General features: G+C 37.7%; 1 protein-coding gene across 4 annotated transcripts in view; it reads left to right on the top strand.

Moving 5' to 3' along the window:
• Nucleotides 1-5,243: 5,243 nt before the first annotated feature.
• STXBP5 (syntaxin binding protein 5) overlaps nt 5,244-19,160 on the top strand; it is a 175,552-nt gene continuing 161,635 nt past the window's right edge. For 2 of the 4 annotated variants that reach the window (XM_032407703.1, XM_032407702.1), the window contains exons 1-2: nt 5,244-5,709; nt 7,038-7,135. In XM_032407703.1, the coding sequence (XP_032263594.1) occupies nt 5,557-5,709; nt 7,038-7,135 (251 nt within the window). In that variant the 5' untranslated portion in view covers nt 5,244-5,556. The remainder of the gene's footprint in view (nt 5,710-7,037; nt 7,136-19,160) is intronic. The other 2 variants (XM_032407705.1, XM_032407704.1) reach the window with 1 other exon arrangement.

Below are 19,160 nucleotides of genomic sequence, written 5' to 3'. Positions count from 1 at the left end.
GATTCTGCTTGTTCTCAGACATGGCTTGTTTATTTAGCAGATGATATTTGTCCAGTCTACTCAGGTACAAATGGTAATAAAATTATCCAGGATTCATAAATGTGGAAATTAAATTGCAACACCACTCTTTGAAGTGCTCAGGACAAAACTCCGAGGCATCATCCTTGTCTCTTCCTTTCCCCCCCATACTGTCAGCAAATCCTCTTGGCTCTAGCATTAAAATACAATCCAGGGGGATGCCTAAAGTAAAATGCATCTGCCTTCAGCTCAGGTCATGATCAAGTCCTGCATCAGGCTCCTTGCTCAGTGGGGAGCCTACTTCTCCCTCTGCCTGTTGCTCCCCCTGCTTGTGCTCTCTTTCTCTCTCTCTCTCTGACAAACACATAAATACAAATCTTAAGAAAAATACAATCCAGGATCTGACCCATTCTCACCACAGCCACTACTTTTAACCATTCCACTGTAAACCATCAACTCCTTGCTGGATTATTGTAGCATCTTCTTAACTATAGGGAGAACTGTGAGCAGAAGGTAAAGTTATCAGTGAAAGATGGATAGAGTATGTCTACATTCCTTTATATTGGGGGCAGGTTGTGTCTAAATTTCTGTCAGAATATTTTGACTCTAAGAACCAGAAACCCATTCAAACTCATTTATACAAAGAAGGAAAGAAAGTTTTATATATAGTTTAATGATAGTTGTACAAATAATATTAAATAGTGATGGGGTTATCTATGGAATAATGAAAGCTCACTAAAATCTGCCTAATTTGTTTTTCTAGAAAACAAATATTTCATAAGGAATAAGGACTGGGAAAATGGAAGATCAGGAATGGGGCCTCTGCTCTCCACTTCTCTATAGAGTCACTTCTCTGTAGGCTGTGTGTCTGCTTCGTTCTACCATGTGCCATCTAAGTATGGGCATACTTAGCTTCAGTCCTGCTCCACATGACTTCCTAGTCAGACTGATTAGCATTGTCTGATTCAACTCCAAATTCCCAGAAGAAGATGATCTCTTGGCTTGGCTTACTTCAGATGTCTGCCTCAATCTGTTTGGACCAGAATACATGATTATCTGGTCAAAACACCTGGCCCAGCAATTTAGCACTTAGCAACTTTAGGGGACCCATTCAGAAAAGGGGGTCTGAACTAGGCAAGCTAACTAATTAATATCTCTCCTGCAATTTATGAATAATTTAAATTCAATATTCTGTTAAATGGTGTAGTGAATCAATTATTGTCACACATACATCCTTCGGGATTCAATAAATTGAAATGAAGTGGATATGAATAAATGCTAGCAGGTAAGGTAGATTTGGTCTACTTCCAGAAAGTTTTTGTTGGTAACATAATTTCTCATTAAAATATTTATTTTCAGTGTTTATTTTATTCCTCTTGATCAGCATCCAGCGGCCAATCACAGAGCTTTCATTAGCCTGGTAGCCTTTAAACAAGGCAATGAGGAGTGGCAGATTCTGGAATATTATGAATCTTTGGTCTTTGGCTTTCCATGCTGAGTAATTTAACGAGGTGCCTTTCTTTTTCCATGTCGATTTTTCTTTCTTTTTTTCTTTTTCTTTTCATTGTATCAGTTGAGTATTGGTTTGAGCTGTCTTGAATCAGCTAAATGTAATATAACTATTTATAATTTGTCAGTGGTATATACTATTGTATCATCATCTCCTGGTCAATTCTTCCAGCAGGTAAGAAAGAATTCCATTTGAGGGAATGTTGCTTGCCCAAAGGCAGAAGCCACTGAATTGTTTGGAGTCAACACACTGATTCATTCATTAAAACAAACAAACAAAAATAAATCTTTGTTGAGAGATTATTAAGGTAAAACTTTCTCTGTGCTAAACTTCAAAATGCATAATATAAATTCAAATTTTAATCATTTTATTCTTCAGTTAAAATTTAATTAATTTTAATTTGATTCTTAAATTTCATATTTTATTTTCTTCTTTTTTCTATCTTAATTTTTTTTTTAAGATTTTATTTATTTATTTGACAGAGACAGAGACAGCGAGAGCAGGAACACAAGCAGGGGGAGTGGGGAGAGGGAGAAGCAGACTTCCCACTGAGCAGGGAGCCTGATGTGGGACTCGATTCCAGGACTCTGGGATCATGACCTGAGCCAAAGGCAGCCGCTTAAGGACTGAGCCACCCAGGCGCCCTCTATCTTAATTTTAAAAGTCAATTGACCAATTGAAACTGACTTACAAGAAAAACTGTGAGTTTGAGGATCCATTATTTTATTTTTGCTATCATAAGGTAAATATTTTGGGGCATTGTTGTTTTTTACCTAACAGAATTCTGGATATGTCCTGGTCTCCTTGAGCTTGGAGAGGATGGATTGCAAGTTCACAAAGCTAACCTCCACTAGCCGGTATGCTCCACATTCATCTTAAATGTTATGTGTCCTCTGTGAACTGAAGTTTTAGGAATGCCAGGATGAATTCACAATCTGATAAGAGGGATGAGGCATGAAAATCAAAACAAAAATGATAAAGTAAAAAATGGGGGACTGGCTTAAATTGGTGATCACTTGAACTCCCTTTCACCTCAAGGACCCTGATAGTAGGATGGAAACACTGACATTTTTGAGTATCAACACAGTGCAAACTTTACATTTGTTTCTAGTTTTTCCTCACAAAACCCTAAGAAGAAGGGAGTATGAATTTCATTTTACATATGAGGAATCTGACCCTTAGAAAAGTAAGGAATTTGCTCAACATTGAACCTTATCACCAAGGCCTGGACTGAAATCCATGTCTGGCAGACAGCAGAGCCTAGGATTTTTCCACTGCACCACAAGTCCTCTCGGCAAGAAGCTGTCCCTTCTCTGAAGAGTTTTATAAATTTATCTCCGACTTAGATGAAAGGGTGGATCAAAAAATTATGTGGGGAAATGATCTCTTTTGCAATTTTCCTCTGTGGGAGGTTTTGGTATTTTTAAAAAGCTCTCCAGGTACTTTCGATAACCTCCCCACCTACCTTCCGATGCCCTTCCTCCTCTTCACCTGGTCAACTCCTATTCATCTGGTTTGAATGGTGTGTATCACCACATCTAAGTCTTCTCTGGCTGGTTAAATTACTCTCTTTAGTCCTTGTGAAAGATTCCATCACTGAAATCATCATATTGTTGTACGATTTCTTTTTATGTGAGGTTTGCCCCCTTTAGGCTGTGGTGAGCTTGTCGAAAGCAAGTATTGCATTTTTGTGTCTTGTTACCTAGCGCAATGACTCAAACTCAAAATGTGCTTCAAAGAACTAAATTAGCAAACAAAAACTTCAGAGCCGTTTGGAAATAGCTTAAGAAAACCCCCAAACTTGTTTTACTGTCCGTTGTACCCAGTGAATTAACGGTTTCAATAAATATAAGCAACAAAACAATTTTACAGGTTCCAAGTGTCAGACACCGTCCCTAGATGCGGAAGCTCCAGAGAGAACTACATTCCCCAAAATCCCTAAGCACCTCTCGTAGTTGGTTTGCTGAATATTCTTAAACGCCTGTCACATCAACTAATAGCGTGCCGAGAATTTCCCTGAACGGGGTAGGAGGCGGCCAATCACAAAAAAAGAGGGCGGGCGCTTCTGATTTCGGGTCAGGAAACCCTTTGTATCTCTTCCTTGTCTCTTCGCAGGACGGTCAGAGACGAAGTTATTAACGTTACCGAGAGAGTGTCCTCCCTTCCCACCTCCACCCTACGAATTAGAATTAGTCTTTATGCACTTACATCCTTACTTACGTTTTCCCCAGTTTCCACATCCTTTCCAATCAAATGCCTCTTGCTTCCCATCTACCTTTCTTTCTTGAACATACTCTCTGGGAGGGTACCCCTAAGCATGAATCTCTGCCGTTTCAAACTTGAGCCAGACATTTGTCTTTACCTCCAAGCGAGGTTGTGCCAGTGAAGAACGTAAAAGTCTGAGCAAGCACTTCATCCATCCCTCTCCTCCCTTCGCAAGAGTGGAGAAGCTATTGGGGATTTACTTACTGGATAATCAGCATAACAAGGCGGATTGTAGGTTCTGAAAATGAGTGGCAGTGCGGTGTTTACTTCCACCTTTGCTCCCGCCTCCATCCCCACCCACCTTAGCGGGCGGACTGAATCCAGGGGTGGTGTGTCACTGGCCCGGGCAGACACCCAGCCTTCGACCGGCTCCCCTCTGGCAGCCGATTCCATTCCAGCAGCTACCTGCCATGGCCACGCTTTAATCTGACCAACAGTAACAGATTTAGGAAATAATCCCCCCCCCACCGCCTCCCCCCGGCTTATCTCCTTTCTTTTTCTAGTACCTAAGTCTGTCATCCTTTTACCACAGACAACCGTTGTCTAGAAGCTCTTTTTCAAAAATCAGATCCAAAACAATCCAAAACAAAGCCCATCAGTAAAGCAATATTGCAGCCAGCAGCCAGGAACGTGTACCTCGGTAAAGGGTGAGAGCCTAAACCCCCGCTTTAATGACCGAATTTAAAGTAAAGGCTTCCTGCTGCTCGTTAGTCAACATTTTTACTATCTCAGCGGCCAAAGAAGCAGCTGCATACTCTGTCCTGGCGACTGGGGTGGGAGAAATTTAGCCACGGTCTGGGATTTTCGCAGAGGGTAATTTAAGCCCCAGCTCCACTCCCGCGGAGGGGGCACGCGGGGGGGGGTTGAAATGCGAGGCGCATGCGCATGCTCAGCAGCCCCGCTCCGCGGAGGCCCAGCTGCCGCCACCGCCGCGGCCGGCGCTGTAACCGCGGCTGCCGCTGCTGCTCGGGGCGGGCGTTGGTGTCGTGTGCCGAGGCGCCCTGTCAGGCGAGAGGGAGCGGCGGGGCGGGAGCCTGGGGGGCGGCGGCGGCGGCGGCGGCGGCGCCTGAGGAAGGCAGCGGGGGCTCTGAAGGAGCGAGGGCGGGCTGGTCCAGAGGCAGAGGAGCGAGGCGGAGAGCGCGGGGACCCGCCCCGGGCGCCCTGCGTGCGATGCCGGGCGGGCAGCGGCGCTGAGCGGCGGGGAGGCCGAGCGGCGGCCGCGGACGGAGGGCCAGCGACCCCCGGGAGGAGGAGGAGGAGGCAGCGCAGGAGCGGGAGGAAGCGCCGAGGGACTGCGGGGCCGGGGCGGGCGAGGAGCGGCGGGGCCGCGGGCCATGGACGCGGCGGCGGCGGCGGGGGCGAGCCGGGGCGGCGGCGCGGCGCAGAGTCAGCCCGCGGCCAGGTGAGGCTGGGCAGTGCGGGCTCCGGGCGCCGCCGCCACTGCTGTGCCGCCGGGCCGCGGAGCGAGGCGGCGGCGGCGGTGGCTGAAGCGGCGCCACAGCAGCCGCGGCGAGCGGCGACGGCCTCGGAAGAAGAGGGGTCGCCGCCCGGGGTTCTGGTGGCCGCTGCTCTCTCGTCGTCGCAGTATTTCCTGTTTGGATTATCTTGTGCTTCTCCCCAGCTGCCTCCTTCCCCTCACACTCCCACCCTGTCCCACTCCTCCGTGTCCTCGGTGGAAGCTGCCCTCGGCCCGGGCTCGTTTCCCGCGCCGGGGGACGCCCCTTGCCTCCCCTCGCGGGTTGCGGGGGAGCCCCGCCGAGACCATGAGGAAATTCAACATCAGGAAGGTGCTGGACGGCCTGACCGCCGGCTCGTCCTCGGCCTCGCAGCAGCAGCAGCAACAGCAGCACCCGGCTGGGAACCGGGAGCCCGAGATCCAGGAAACGCTCCAGTCCGAGCACTTTCAGCTCTGCAAGGTGAAGGGAGCGCGCAGCCCCGCGAAAATTGGGGTCGTTTTAGGGGGCGGCTCGGGCTTTTCATGGGAGTGCGAGGGAATAGGACGCCACTAATAATTATATCTCGCTCGAATGAAGGGCTCGCTCCTCCTCAAGCAAACATTTGCTTAGTGGGTTATTTTGGAGATTGACATCATCTTACTCCTTTTGGGTTTTTTTTTTTTTTTCTTCCCCTTTCCACATGCAGCAGTCATTTCAAGGTTGCTTCTAACGTATTTTACCGTATTCTTAATTAGTATTCTTTAATTAGTATTCTTAATAACCTTAGAGCCTTTATATTCAAACATTTTAATGTAATTCACCAACTTCGAAGTTTCCTTTGGAAACAGTGTCTAATGAATATTGTTCACCAAAAAGCCAGACCTGTTCAACTGGATATTTGCTTGTCACCTTTCCCTTAAAATGTGGTAAGAAGCTTAAAATACGAAATCACAGGGTCCTTTTTATCATTATGTTTGATTAAAAAGTTGGTACTGTGATTTTTGTCCATTAATGGCACCATTCCTATAGCGGTCTGTAATTCGGAAAGAATGATGCAGCGAATTAATTCACTGGCTGCTCAGTGAGAAATACAAACTTGTCTTGATATTAATACCTGCCATAAAATACCGTGTGTTCATATGTCAGCTTCTTAAAAATGTCTAAATACACATTTTTGTCTTAATGCCCTAAAATTAAGGGTTTAATAGCAAAATGCAAAAATATATGTTGTATCATTCTGTTACAATTGCAAAATTTGGGGATAGATGTTTGATAATTGCCTACTGAATCTTCGACAAAACTAATTGTAGGACAGCTTTCTTTTTTTTTTTAAGCAGTACTTGGCATTTAGCATCCAAATAAAGTAACAAAGTTATCACACTTGAAATAAAGCATGAATTGCATTTTTACATTAATTTACAGAATTTTTGAGTACCGCAAACTTTAGTATTTTGGTCTCAGACATGATAGTATAGAATGTTAATAAGAAATTTTCTTCTATAGAATATCAGTATTGTGGAAAGACAGAAATTAAAGTGTAACATTGGGAGATATATATGTATATATATCATTGGGAGATATATATGTATCTATATACACACACACACTTTTGATTTCAGATTCTTTTTGAATAAGTTTTGTTAATGTAGATTTCATAGGTTTTTTTTTTTTTTTAAGGCAGTAAGTGCGTGTGTATGTGTTCTGTATCACTTATAATTGGTTCTAGATTCTAATGCCTCTATTGACTTTTCTGTTTTTAAATTCCGCTTGCTGCCTTGGTTGCTGTGATGTCATTTGCCCATCCCTAGACTGTTCGCCATGGATTTCCCTATCAACCTTCAGCCTTGGCCTTTGATCCTGTACAGAAGATCCTGGCAGTCGGAACTCAGACTGGTGCTTTAAGGCTGTATCCTTTCATTTAAGTTTTCTTTTTTTTTTTTTCCACTTTTACTGTATTTTCTCCATTCTTTCTATACTGCTGATTAGTTGTTTTTTCTGTTTTAATTCCAAAGAAATGGTGTGATCAGGTATATATATTGTGAAATCATGTGGTGTTAGCTTTTCTCTTGATTATGCATCTATTCATGCTAAATGTTGCTGGGGTTTATAGTAGCTAAATATGTATCCACATACAGTTCTAAAGTTTTGCTGTAGTAACTACTGTCTTTGCAAGGAGCTAGAAGTTTCTAAGGGGTAATCTATCTGCTTATATATATACCAGGGGTATTTTGAATGGAATATGCTTTGGAATGAGGTTTAAAAGCAATTAGCATAGGACACACCTTAATTGCTTTTTAAAAATATTGTGCATTGGTAGATATTGAATTTATGATCTATCATTCTAATGAATTAGAGGTTAAATTTGATTTGGTTGTTTCTGACTTGCCCATTGACAAAAAACATTTGAAGACAGATCCTGTAAATTAATTACATATAAATAGTTATGAAGGGTTAATAGTTCTAGAAGTTTTAGAGCCATTTTGTTAGTATAATGCAGATGGATAAGTATATTCTCTTAGTGTTTTCTCTTTTGTACCTACATTTGTTATGTATATGTAAAAACTGTTAAGTTAGCTGTATTCTGAGGCATTAATATAAGGAGAATTATTTTTCCTGACTGCATGAACTATAATAGTTTTGTCATAGCATAGCATAGTTTTTCCAAATACCTATTCATTTTTCAAGATCAGTTTTTTAGTCTGAACAGTGGAGACTACTTCTCACTTTTATACTATTGAGCTTGAAATAAAATTGTTTGCTTTTATCATGAAATTTAACCATACTTAACTAAAATACCTTTATTTTTAAACTTAAACATGAGACTTTTAAAAGCAAATGCTTTGTTCATCTTTAGGATATTTGCTTCCGCATATTAAAGTAATGTGTTTGTAAATAAAAAAAAATCACTAGATGATCACAATAGAATTACTATTGTCAAAAAAATAAAGAGAAGGAAGGAACTTTATCCCTCACATTTTAAATTTATCTGGCTCCTGAGAAGAGAGGAGGGGAACCTGCATTTTAGTTAAACATGTGCCTTGATTTTTCTTATAATCTTTTAAAATCTTTATTTCAAAAAGTGCTGTATATGGTATCAGGATATGCCTCAAGTTTCACTTATGATTAGTGTGTTATCTTTCAAAATACTTATAAAACTTTTCAGATGGGCCGTTGATATGTATTGAGTGAAGTCTACATTCAGTGTAAATACCAGTAGTGCACACATTCCTTTTAAAATGGTAAAATCTGACCAGGCTAGTTCTGAATCTGTGAATTTCTAAGAGTATGTCTGAAGGGCTCTTGCCCAAATATCTACATATTTGAGACTAGAATATTTTTGGCTGCAGGTGTTCAGTTGTTTTTATTCCTAAACCCAGTGATCATTACCTTCTAGTTTAGGGTTCCTATTTTAGTCTCATGAAGATGGGACAAAAGTTTAATTTTGTCAGTGTGGGTACTAGGTATTCAACAAAACTCCATGTAGTGACAAGAATAGTGCATTGTTGGATCTAGATGGACTGTTTGGAACTAAAAGCAGATTTTTTTTTTTGTTCCCCACAAAAAAAAAATATCACTGGATTAAAAGAAAAGAAAAAAAAGAGTTAATTATTTTTAGATTTTGCTTTTCTTTTAAATGGGTTCAACTTTTACTGTTGCCTCAGTGTAGTCTCAATTTTCCAATGGTATATTAACTTTTTTCTTTTAACAGCAAGTCTGCCCTTTTTATTTTTAATACGAGTGAGTACCACCAGTGAGTCCAATTTTATAAAACCAAATATGTTTCTTAGACAAGACTGTTACCCTTAATGCATTTGAGTAATTATGCAAGTTGACACAAAGGAGTTAAAATATAGGCCTGATTCTAATTGCCAAATAAAAGTAAGGATTGGGTGTCCAAAATTCTCACTTGTACATGACTTGCTTATGCGTTGCTTATACGTTTTAATAGCTAAACACTAAATGACAGTGAACCTGTAATTATAGTTTACAGTTATACTCTAATTTTTTTTTTGAATTTTAGAATCTCTCTTACTGTATTTAGAATGAAGTCAGGAAAACTGTTTACCAAACATGTTTCTACTTTTTAATGAGATTTGTGTGAACATTCCAGAGTGATAAATTGGTTTGCCTACCAGTAATACCAGCTAGTTATTTCTTCTGTTAGGTTTAGGTATCAGATAAGCTAATGAGCTTTATTTATTGCAGCTTTGATTTCTTGAAAATGACTAAGACCTTTTTATTTTTACTTAATTTCCACGTATGTAATTTAAGATCTATGTTTTTCTGTTTTGTTACTTTCAAAGCTAAATTAAAATTAATAATTTCTAATTTCAAAGCTCTGTATTGGCTTAACATGCAGACTTATTACAGGTATATTCTGTTGCTCTTGCTCTTTTATATTTTTTGCTATTTCAGTTGGTTTCTTTCAGTCCTTTTCTTTATTTTTCTTTATTTTCTTTTCATATTAGGCTCTTATAGCCTAAAAAAGTGTCTTTGGAACAGAAATATACTTGTAGATAAAGTGTTTTCTTTCCTTTGATCGTGGAGCAGAAAGTAGATGTTTTCAGAAGTAGGATTGGGCTATTTAGAATTTGCATTACATGTCTAATCTGACTAATAGAATGTCTTCCTGAATGTTAGACTATATTAAATCTACTTTGAGGTATTAAAAAAACTAGATGAGAAAGTTACATCTGATAGCTAATGTTTGCAGACAAGAATTAGTGAAAATCTGAATTTTTAAATAATCTTCTAACCAGTAATGAGGCAAGATAAATTTAATGTTTCCTGCATTAATGTATAGCAAGTGAATGATACTATAAAAATGCTTTATGTTCAATCTTCTTGGCTTCTGGAAAGAATGTGAGGTTGGAATGTATTTACTGATGGGAAGCAGGAAAACATAATTTTATATACTAAGTCATATAGCAGTGATGTGATTTAATTATCTTAATTCTCTTCTTTTTGTCATGTAGAAATAGGTATAATTTGATTCTTATGATTAATCCAGGGTTGAAAATTATTGGGATAAAATATCTAATTATCTATTTTCATATCAATATCTAGAAAGGGAAAAAAGTTTTTAGCTGAAGAATGAAGGCATTTCTAGTAATGTTATTGTTGTCCTTATCTAGACTTCTGGTTTACTAGTATAATTTTGAATTACTGTAACCATGGACTACCCTGATCTTTGTAATGTATTTTTGTCTAAATACAATGAAGTCATTTTGTGTGTGACTATTTCAAGGACTAAGCAGAAAAATGAAACTTCAAATTTATTGAATTTAAAAAAAAATTGTATGAATGTTTGTTATAATTATCAACATTATTTAAAAACCATTTATTGTCTTCTTGACTTGTGGAAGATAGAGTAAAATAGGCGACCTCTGATAAGGCTTGGATTGTCTTTTTTATTTATTTGAAGGCATGGATTGTCTTTTAAACTGCAGTGTAATGTTGCTGAATGCAGGCTCACAAGTTGATTTTTGTATGTAGGAGTTCATTTAACCAACACTTATTAAGTGCTAACATTAGATTATAAACTGTGGCCTGAATTCTGGTTCTTTTCTTGCCACTAAGGAATTAGGTGTCTTTCAGTGGTTTTTATCTTTCAAAATGAAGATGCCATATTAGATGATTTCTTCAAGAAATAATTCTGTAATTTCAAGTGGCTATATATTGTTCTAGGTGAGTATTCAAAAGAAATGGTGAATGTGATTCTTCAGAAAGTTTCCAGTCCTAACTAAAGGACTAAACTAGTTAAACAATTGAATTTAGAGTATTATTTAGGACTCTACTGACATTCTTAAATGTCACATTGCAAGTAAAGTCATTGCATTTGATGACACATTAGTAGATAGAGATCACATAGAGTAACAGAGAAGAGGGACTGGGAAAATTATTCTAGGCAAGCAGTATGGGCAACAGTAGAGAAACGAATTAGGATAGTTAAGAGGAGTACTAAAGAGATAGTTTGGAATAGCGATCCTAACTGAGTTGGAGACAGAAATAGGAGCCAGTTGGTGGAGAACTTTGAATGTTAACCTGAGTTATCTGAGTGTTATTTGGTGAGGAATCATTGTAATTATCTATTCTTGATCAGTGTCTCTCAATAGTGGTAGCATTTTGGACTAGATAATTCTGTGGGTTTGTTCAGCACATTGCAGGCTATTTAATATCCCTGGCTTCTACCTGCTAAATGCCAGGATTGCCCCTGCTGTCAATATGGCAGCTTAGCCTCACACAGTTCCAGGTGTTCCTGGACTTAGCCCAAGTTGTTCACCAATTAAATAGGATAATAATCCTACTGAGGTCATGAGGTTAGCATCAGGATTAAATGCAGTAATGCATGTGTGTAGCTTTTAAGGCCATGCAGAGACCGTTTTGGTGAATATTCAATATATGATTTTATGAAAGTTTTTCTGTAGTTTTAGTATTCAGGTCCTTCATTACTTTATTTTAGCAAATACTTGTTGAGAGGCAATTAGGTGCCAGGCACTATTTAAGAAGGCCTTAATTTCATTTATTTTTGTAGCTAATGCAGTCTTTTAAAAAAATCTTGAAAAAGTACTGTTCTTTTTTCTTTAAGGGTCATTGAAATGGCTCTGTTCTCAATCACAAGGTTGCAAAATTGCTATTGAGATGTAATAGGATAATATATGTGAAAGTTTTTATGCATAGTAGGCAATAAATGTTTAGTGATTCTGCACTTGTAAGATAGCATTAGAATGTTTGACTTGCTGCTTATTAGTTGTATTTTGTAAAAGAATAACAGTATTGGAAAAATTTAGAAATCTGATTTTTATTCAGATTAGTTAAAAGTGAAACAGTTAAAAGTGAAATTTAGCTAGAATTAAGCCAGATTTTTATCTCCTCTTCTCTCCTGCCATCCTTTTTGTCCATGGTAGAATTCTAGTCATTTGGAATTCTAGCTCCAGAGGAGAAACAGGACTTTGAAATACTTTTACGTCTCAACTCTTAGCTCTTTATTAAAGAGGACTTTGTATAAAAGGAAGAATGAGTACTGTGTCAGCAGTAGGTTGTGATTCTCAGCATGAACTACTGCAGCAGGAGGAATAGGCACTTTTACTTTAGAAACAACCAGAAATGATTCCTGCCTGGAAGCAGTTACTTTGCAGTGAATTTCTTTTTGAGGGAAACAAGGTATGATAGAATCTGAATGGGATTGAAAATTTGTAGGGAATCAAGTCTGCTTAGTAAGCCTTTCTGCCTTAAGTAGATGGGTTTTTATTTGTTTGGTATTGTTTTCCATTTGCTTTTTAGTGTCATTTACTTTTAAAATCATAACCTGACTTTGCCATCCTGAAGGGAAGAGGTAAAGGAATTTTTGAAGGATGACTTTATCTTTAGAAGATTTGTGTTCTAGTCTTCAGACTAATTTTGGTTAAGCCAGCTAAAATTTAGTCTGGGCTTCAGTCTCCTTTCCTGTAAAATGGGGAAATTGGGATGCATGATATCTGGAGTCTTTCCAGCTCTAGGATCTTAGAATTTCTTTTTCTGTGGAGGATTTGGGAATGCTCTGAACCATTTCTGTGTAGAGCGGTCTTTTGATTGATTGTTCTGAGTACCTCTTAAAGAGGATAAAGTATTGGACTCCATCCCATTGTGGGGCCCTTACTTTGTATCCATTGATTGCATTCAAAATCCAAGTCAGAAGATGCACAAATGTAAACCTTTGTTTACAAAAGGAGCAGGAAAGAACATATGAAAAACATGGATTTTTTTTCATTGTTGAAACACAACTCACGTTGAATACTTAAGATACTAGGTTATTGCATTTTTATTGTATAACAGATAAGGTCTCATTATGACATAGGAAACGTGGGTATTTTAAAAATACTGTTGACCAAGTTTGCTTACTTTCCTGTCTTGGGTGTAAATAGTAAGGATATAAAATTAAAATGGAATTACATAAAATTAATACTGGGTTGTGTTAACCTTAAAAGTAAAACTGTCAGTTTTTTACCAGTAACAGATGGGTTTATTAGAAAATAAAAGAGAATTGCAACCTGGAACAAACCAGCTGCTGAAAAATTGTAGGCAAGTGCAAAGAACAAAGGACAGGAACCCTTTTTTAAGGAGAAAAGGGGTAAGTTGGGAAGGCAGTTAGGAAGTACCAGTCCATTGGAGTAAACTGGGAGTTCAAAGTGTGGTGGCTTCTCATTGGTGGAGCTGTTGCCTGGGGGGGCGGGGGGTGATGAGGAAAGTGTCTCCTCCTCTGGCTGGAGTAAGAGAGTAATATCCACTGCCTGGTCAAGTCCATCTCTTCCTGTTAGCTCTGCAACTAACCACAAGTGGTAGGGCATGAGAACTCCCCTGCCAAAACCTCTGAACTCCTATTTTAGTGAGGTTTCCCATTACTAATTTTCACAGTTCCTAATCACATGATTTTATTTTTATATAAGAGATTTAATAGACTATTGAATTGCTGGTATGTAATTTGAGTGCTAAATTTGGTATTGTTTAGTAACTTGGAGTAGTAGTAACTAGTAACGTATGTGTAAATAATTGGACTGTAGGGGTGAGTATCACTAAATAAAAGGTAAGCTTTGGTTGTTTTTGTTTGGCTTTAATTTCATGCATTGGAAGTGACACATTATAAAGAAAATTAATAATGAGTATCAGTATTTGTTTTGTAATGTTTAAATGAGAATTTCCTGCAGTGATATGGCATATTATCATCATCAGAAGGTATACAGTATCTTGGGATTACAGATAATGAAATGTTTTTGGTTTGACCTAAACAGATCTGTTGAGAATGTAACAATGATACATGGGAAAGGGCATTTTACTATGTATCACCTTTTATGTTTGAATGCCTTTTATTAATATAGATTTTAATCATAATAAAGTACTACAAAACTTCCTGGGAAGTAAAACAAGGTGATTATTGCCTTGATTTGCATGAAATAAACCAAGATTTCATGAAGGACTACCAAAAGGTACTTGATACATCTCTCTTCCCTTAGTCACATATGACCTAAATCATTCTAAGAAGCAGTACCTTCTGACTTAATTACTCAGACTTCTTCCTATAAAGATGGTTATGTTTGTAATATAATTATCTTACACTTTAATTTGAACCTATTTCTAATTTTTATTTGCAACAATAAAGAAGATAACCAACTTATCTTCCATATATTAATGTTATAACTTTTAACATTTTTGAAGAATTTAAATACTTAGTAGTTACCCAATTTTGGATTTAGTAATCCCAGTTGCTTTAATCTCTTACTCTCCTGTTTCATTTTAAAGAAATTTTGGACACTAGTTTTGTTTACTGCATAACTTTTTTCTTTCTTGGCTGTAGAAGGTAAGTAGGGGAAAGAATTGTTGACACAGTTTACTTCTTACTACTTACTGTTCCACAAAGGGCCATGTGTTTAGCGACTCCTTCAATCTAGAATATTTTTTCCCTGTTAAAATAATTCTTATCTTTATAGCTTAATGCCTTTGTCTTTGTGATTATATATTTGATTTAGTTCCATCCCCAGTTCCACCCATGTAGCCATCTTTTTCTTAGTTCAGCATTTAAAATCTAAATTTCCACATTACCCTTCTTTATGAGTAATATGTAGACATTTTTAAATAGCTAAAATTAGACCTTTTTGAAATTATAGCTATAATATTGAGTGGTATTTTCTTTTAAGACAAACTGTCAGAAACAGTACCACATATGAGAAGATGCAGTGGAGTTTAAAGCAATGCAAAACAGAATTAACCAGTATCCTTTGTTTTATCACGAGTCCAGAAGCGGGACAGTAGTTGGTATACAATTCTAAAATCACAACAGAAGGAACACAGAGTCTTTTTTTTTTTTTTTTTTTTAAGATTTATCTATTCTAGAGGGGGGAGGAGGGGCAGAGGGAGAGAGAGAATCCTGAAGCAGACTCCCCGCTGAGCATGGAGCCCCACAGGAGGCTTGATCTCAGGACCTAAGATCACCACCAGAGATCAGCTGCTCAACAGACTGAGCCACCCAGGCGCCCCAGGAACACAGATTCTTAAATGATCAACTTAATAGGTTCTCTACTAAATATCATATAGAAGATGGGTATGTGTGTGCGCTCTAAATCTTAATGAAGATCTAGATTCTTAGTTCAGGAGTCAGCAAACTTCTGTAAAGGGCTAGATTGTAGATATATTAGCTTTTTAGTTTCTGACACAACTACTCAACTCTGCCCATGTAGCACAAAAGCATCCATAGACAATATGTGAAGAAAGGAGTATAGATGTGTTTTAATAAAACCTTATTTATAAAAACAGGCAGTGGACTGGATTTGGTCCACAAGCTAACATTTGCCAATCCCTGTTTTAATTCATCAGGTTGCCTTGCTTTTAAATCAGTAGTGGCGAGGAATGCTCAGGAAGGAACTGCTACAGGCATTTCTATAGTTAATGCAAGTATAATTTGTGAAACTTACCAGTTTAAATTTAACCTTTTAGTTATAAGTAGAAAATGGTTTAAGAAAAAATTAGTAATTCTTAATGATATATAGTACTTCTGTATGCCTATGAAAGAGGCTTTTTTTGGGTGGGGATTAATATAATGAAGATGCTTAATTAGGCATCTTTGGGGGCAGTTCAGTAATCAGTTCTATTAATGAAGTATTCAGCTTGCTTGAGACCTTTACTACCTAATTTTACTTAAAACTGTTTGCATTTGTAGCTTTTAATATTTTCATTAATATTATATAGAAATGTAGATACGTTTAGATGGGTACTTTTATTTTTTTAAAGATTTTATTTATTTGAGAGAGAGAGAGAGAGAGCGCACAAGCCGGAGGGGAGGGGCCAAGGGAGAGAGAGACGCAGGCTCCCTGCCAACCTGGGAGCCCAACATGGAGCTCTCGATCCCAGGACCCTGGGATCATGACCTGAGCCCAAGGCAGACGCTTAACTGAGCCACGTAGATGCACATAGATAGAGAACTTTTAAAGATAAAAGTGGATGTAATCATTTTACTAAAATATTGCAATTTTGTAGTAGTCTGCAAATTTTGATTAAAAAAATAACCAGTTTTCATTTGTGGAAGAAAACAACCTGAAAAATAATGTATTAAAAAGAAAACTCATAAAGTTCCTAGAAGCAAATTCAGGTACATGGTTACCTTCTTTAGAGTTGGATATATTGCATGTCCCTTGGGAAAAATGTGTGATACTGTAATTGGAAACTGAAATTAGATTGCTTTTTGAAAACTTTTTAGTTGCTCACTGCATCATTTTCAAGTAGCAATAAGTATAGATATTTTATTCAGTAAATAAGGCTAATTTCTACTTGATTCCGTTTCTCTAACTGGTGTTAATCCTTTTGGAAGTTGTTACATAAGACAAATAAATAAAGGCATGCTGAACATATTTCTTCACTGGTGCTGTGATTTAAAAATGCATGTTGAGGGGCTGCTGGCTGGCTCAGTCCGTAGAACATATGACTCTTGATCTCAGGGTTGTGAGTTCAAGCCCCACATTGGGTGTGGAGCCTACTTTAAATAGATAAATAATATTAAAAATGAATGCTGTTCTGGAGTAACTTAGATTCCCTTAAAATGGGAAATATAAAAGGTTTTAACTAAAAATAGCTAATATTTTTGGTTTTATAATTCTTCATTTGAAAATTAAGATTTGCTTAGCACATGTTATTTGTAAAATATATAGTCTTAGCAATTATATGGTAGTTACTGTTTAAATAATGAGATTTTTAAAATTTTAAAATAGGGATTTTCTATATCCCTAGTTTAAGTTTTGTTTCCCTTTCAGTAAGCGCTATCTAGAATTTTTGAAGTTTTCTTGGTGAGATTGTCTATTGAAAAGTGATTAATCCTACCCTTTCTTGAAAGTACATAATCTTTTCTTGTAATAGCAGTACCTCTGCTTTTTCACAGCAGTGCTCTGCCAGAGGTGACTATAAATCTAGTGGCATCAGCTATTGCAGTACTTCCTACTAAATTGCTTTCCTTTTGTGTATTTTTTTTCTTTTTGTCTTTTGAAAAGGAGAAGTGTTGGAGCAGACTTTTCCATCTATTCAGTCTCTGTCCTATATTTTTCATAATGGGTTGTATTTTTCTTTTAAAATTCACTTTGCCATACTTGAGAAAAGAACTTAGCCATTAAGCATCTGAGAATGGATGCTAGGATAAAAGATTGTTTTTACCTGATATGTCAGAATGTACATTCTTTCTTGTTTCTCTAACCCAGACCACTCTTTATGCCTGTATTTCTTGTAGACTGAGCAAGTGGTTCATTTCAAAATATATTTATATATCAAAAGCTATTCTAAATAATTGCCTGTGATAATAAATATAATTCATTTTGACCCCTTTAGAGACAGTCCTAACTCCAAAACGGGGAATAATAAGAATGAATATTTTTCAACAACTCTGATTTGTTTACCAATAATAAAAAATTCTTACTCAAAATAATAGTGGAAGAGGTAACTAGAAGCCTATTTTAACCCAGTGAATACTATAAGTCTAGATGCTGCAGTTACTTTTTTGTTTTGATATTCCTTTCATTCACATGAAAGGAAAGCAGCTGACATAATTTTTCACATGCCATTGGAAATTTATTGTAAAAAGTTATGTTGCATTAAGGAAGTTTTAAATGTTGATCTATGCATCTTTCACAGTTATTTTTAACATTTTATTAAATTTTTACTGCAGAAATAGTACACATTATAGTTTTGCTTAAATAGCAGACTAGCAGAATGTTAAAATTGTGAGTCAGCAGTAAAATTTATGTCCATCCTTATAATCATGAGGATGTGGCTAACTTCATTTATTAATTTATTAATTTTTAAAATAGACTATTTTTTGAGCAGTGTTTGGGCTCAGCAGAAGGTACAGAGATTTCCAACATTTCCCTGTCTGCACTCAGCCTAACCCCTCCATTATCAACATCCCCCATCAGAGTGGGACATTTGTTATAATTGATGAACCTACACAGACACATTTTCATCCAAAGTCCATAGATTAGGGTTCACTCTTGCTGTTAAATGTACTATGGGTTTTGGCAAATATATGACATATATCCACCATTACAGTATCATATAATATAGTTTCATTGCCTAAAAATCCTCTGTGCTCCACCTATTCATCTATTCCTGTCCCCCACCCCCCAACTCCTGGTAACCAATGATCTTTTTATTGTCTCCAGAATTTCGCCTTTTCCAGAATGTCCTTGTAGTTGGAATCATACAGTTTGTAGCCCTTTCACATTCACTTCTTTCACTTATTAACTTTAACTCTGTGTCTTTTCATGGTTGATAGTACATTTCTTTTCAGTGCTGAATAATATTCCATTGCCTGGATGTACTACAGTTTAGTTATCCATTCATCCACTGAAGGGCAAATTGGTTCCTTCCAAGTTTTGGCAATTGTGAGTGAAGCAGCTATAAATAACCCTGTGCGGGCTTTTGTATGGATATAAGCTTTCAGCTCCTTTAGGTAAATACCAACAAGTGTGATTACTAGATTGTATGTATGATAAGAGTATGTTTAGTTTTATAAGAAACTACCAAGCTGTCATCCAAAGTAGCTGTACCGTTCTGCATTCTCACCAGCAGTGAACAGGAGTTCTATTGATCTGCATTTTTATCAGCATTTGATGTTGTCAGTTCTGAATTTTGGCTATTTTGGTAAGTTTGTAGCAGTAACTCCTTGTTTTAGTTTGCATTTGTCTGGTGACATATGATACGGAGCATCTTTTTTTTTTTTTTTTTATTTAAAGATTTTATTTATTTATTTGAGAGAGAGAGAATGAGAGAGAGCGAGTACATGAGAGGGGGGAGGGTCAGAGGGAGAAGCAGACTCCCTGCCAAGCAGGGAACCCGATGCGGGACTCGATCCAGGGACTCCAGGATCATGACCTGAGCCGAAGGCAGTCGCTTAACCAACTGAGCCACCCAGGCGCCCC

This window comes from Phoca vitulina, unplaced genomic scaffold (genome assembly GCF_004348235.1).
Source record: "Phoca vitulina isolate PV1807 unplaced genomic scaffold, GSC_HSeal_1.0 scaffold9, whole genome shotgun sequence".
Classification (NCBI taxonomy): Eukaryota; Metazoa; Chordata; class Mammalia; order Carnivora; family Phocidae; genus Phoca; species Phoca vitulina.
Note: the sequence above shows the minus strand (reverse complement) of the source record. Positions and strands in the feature narration are given on the sequence as shown.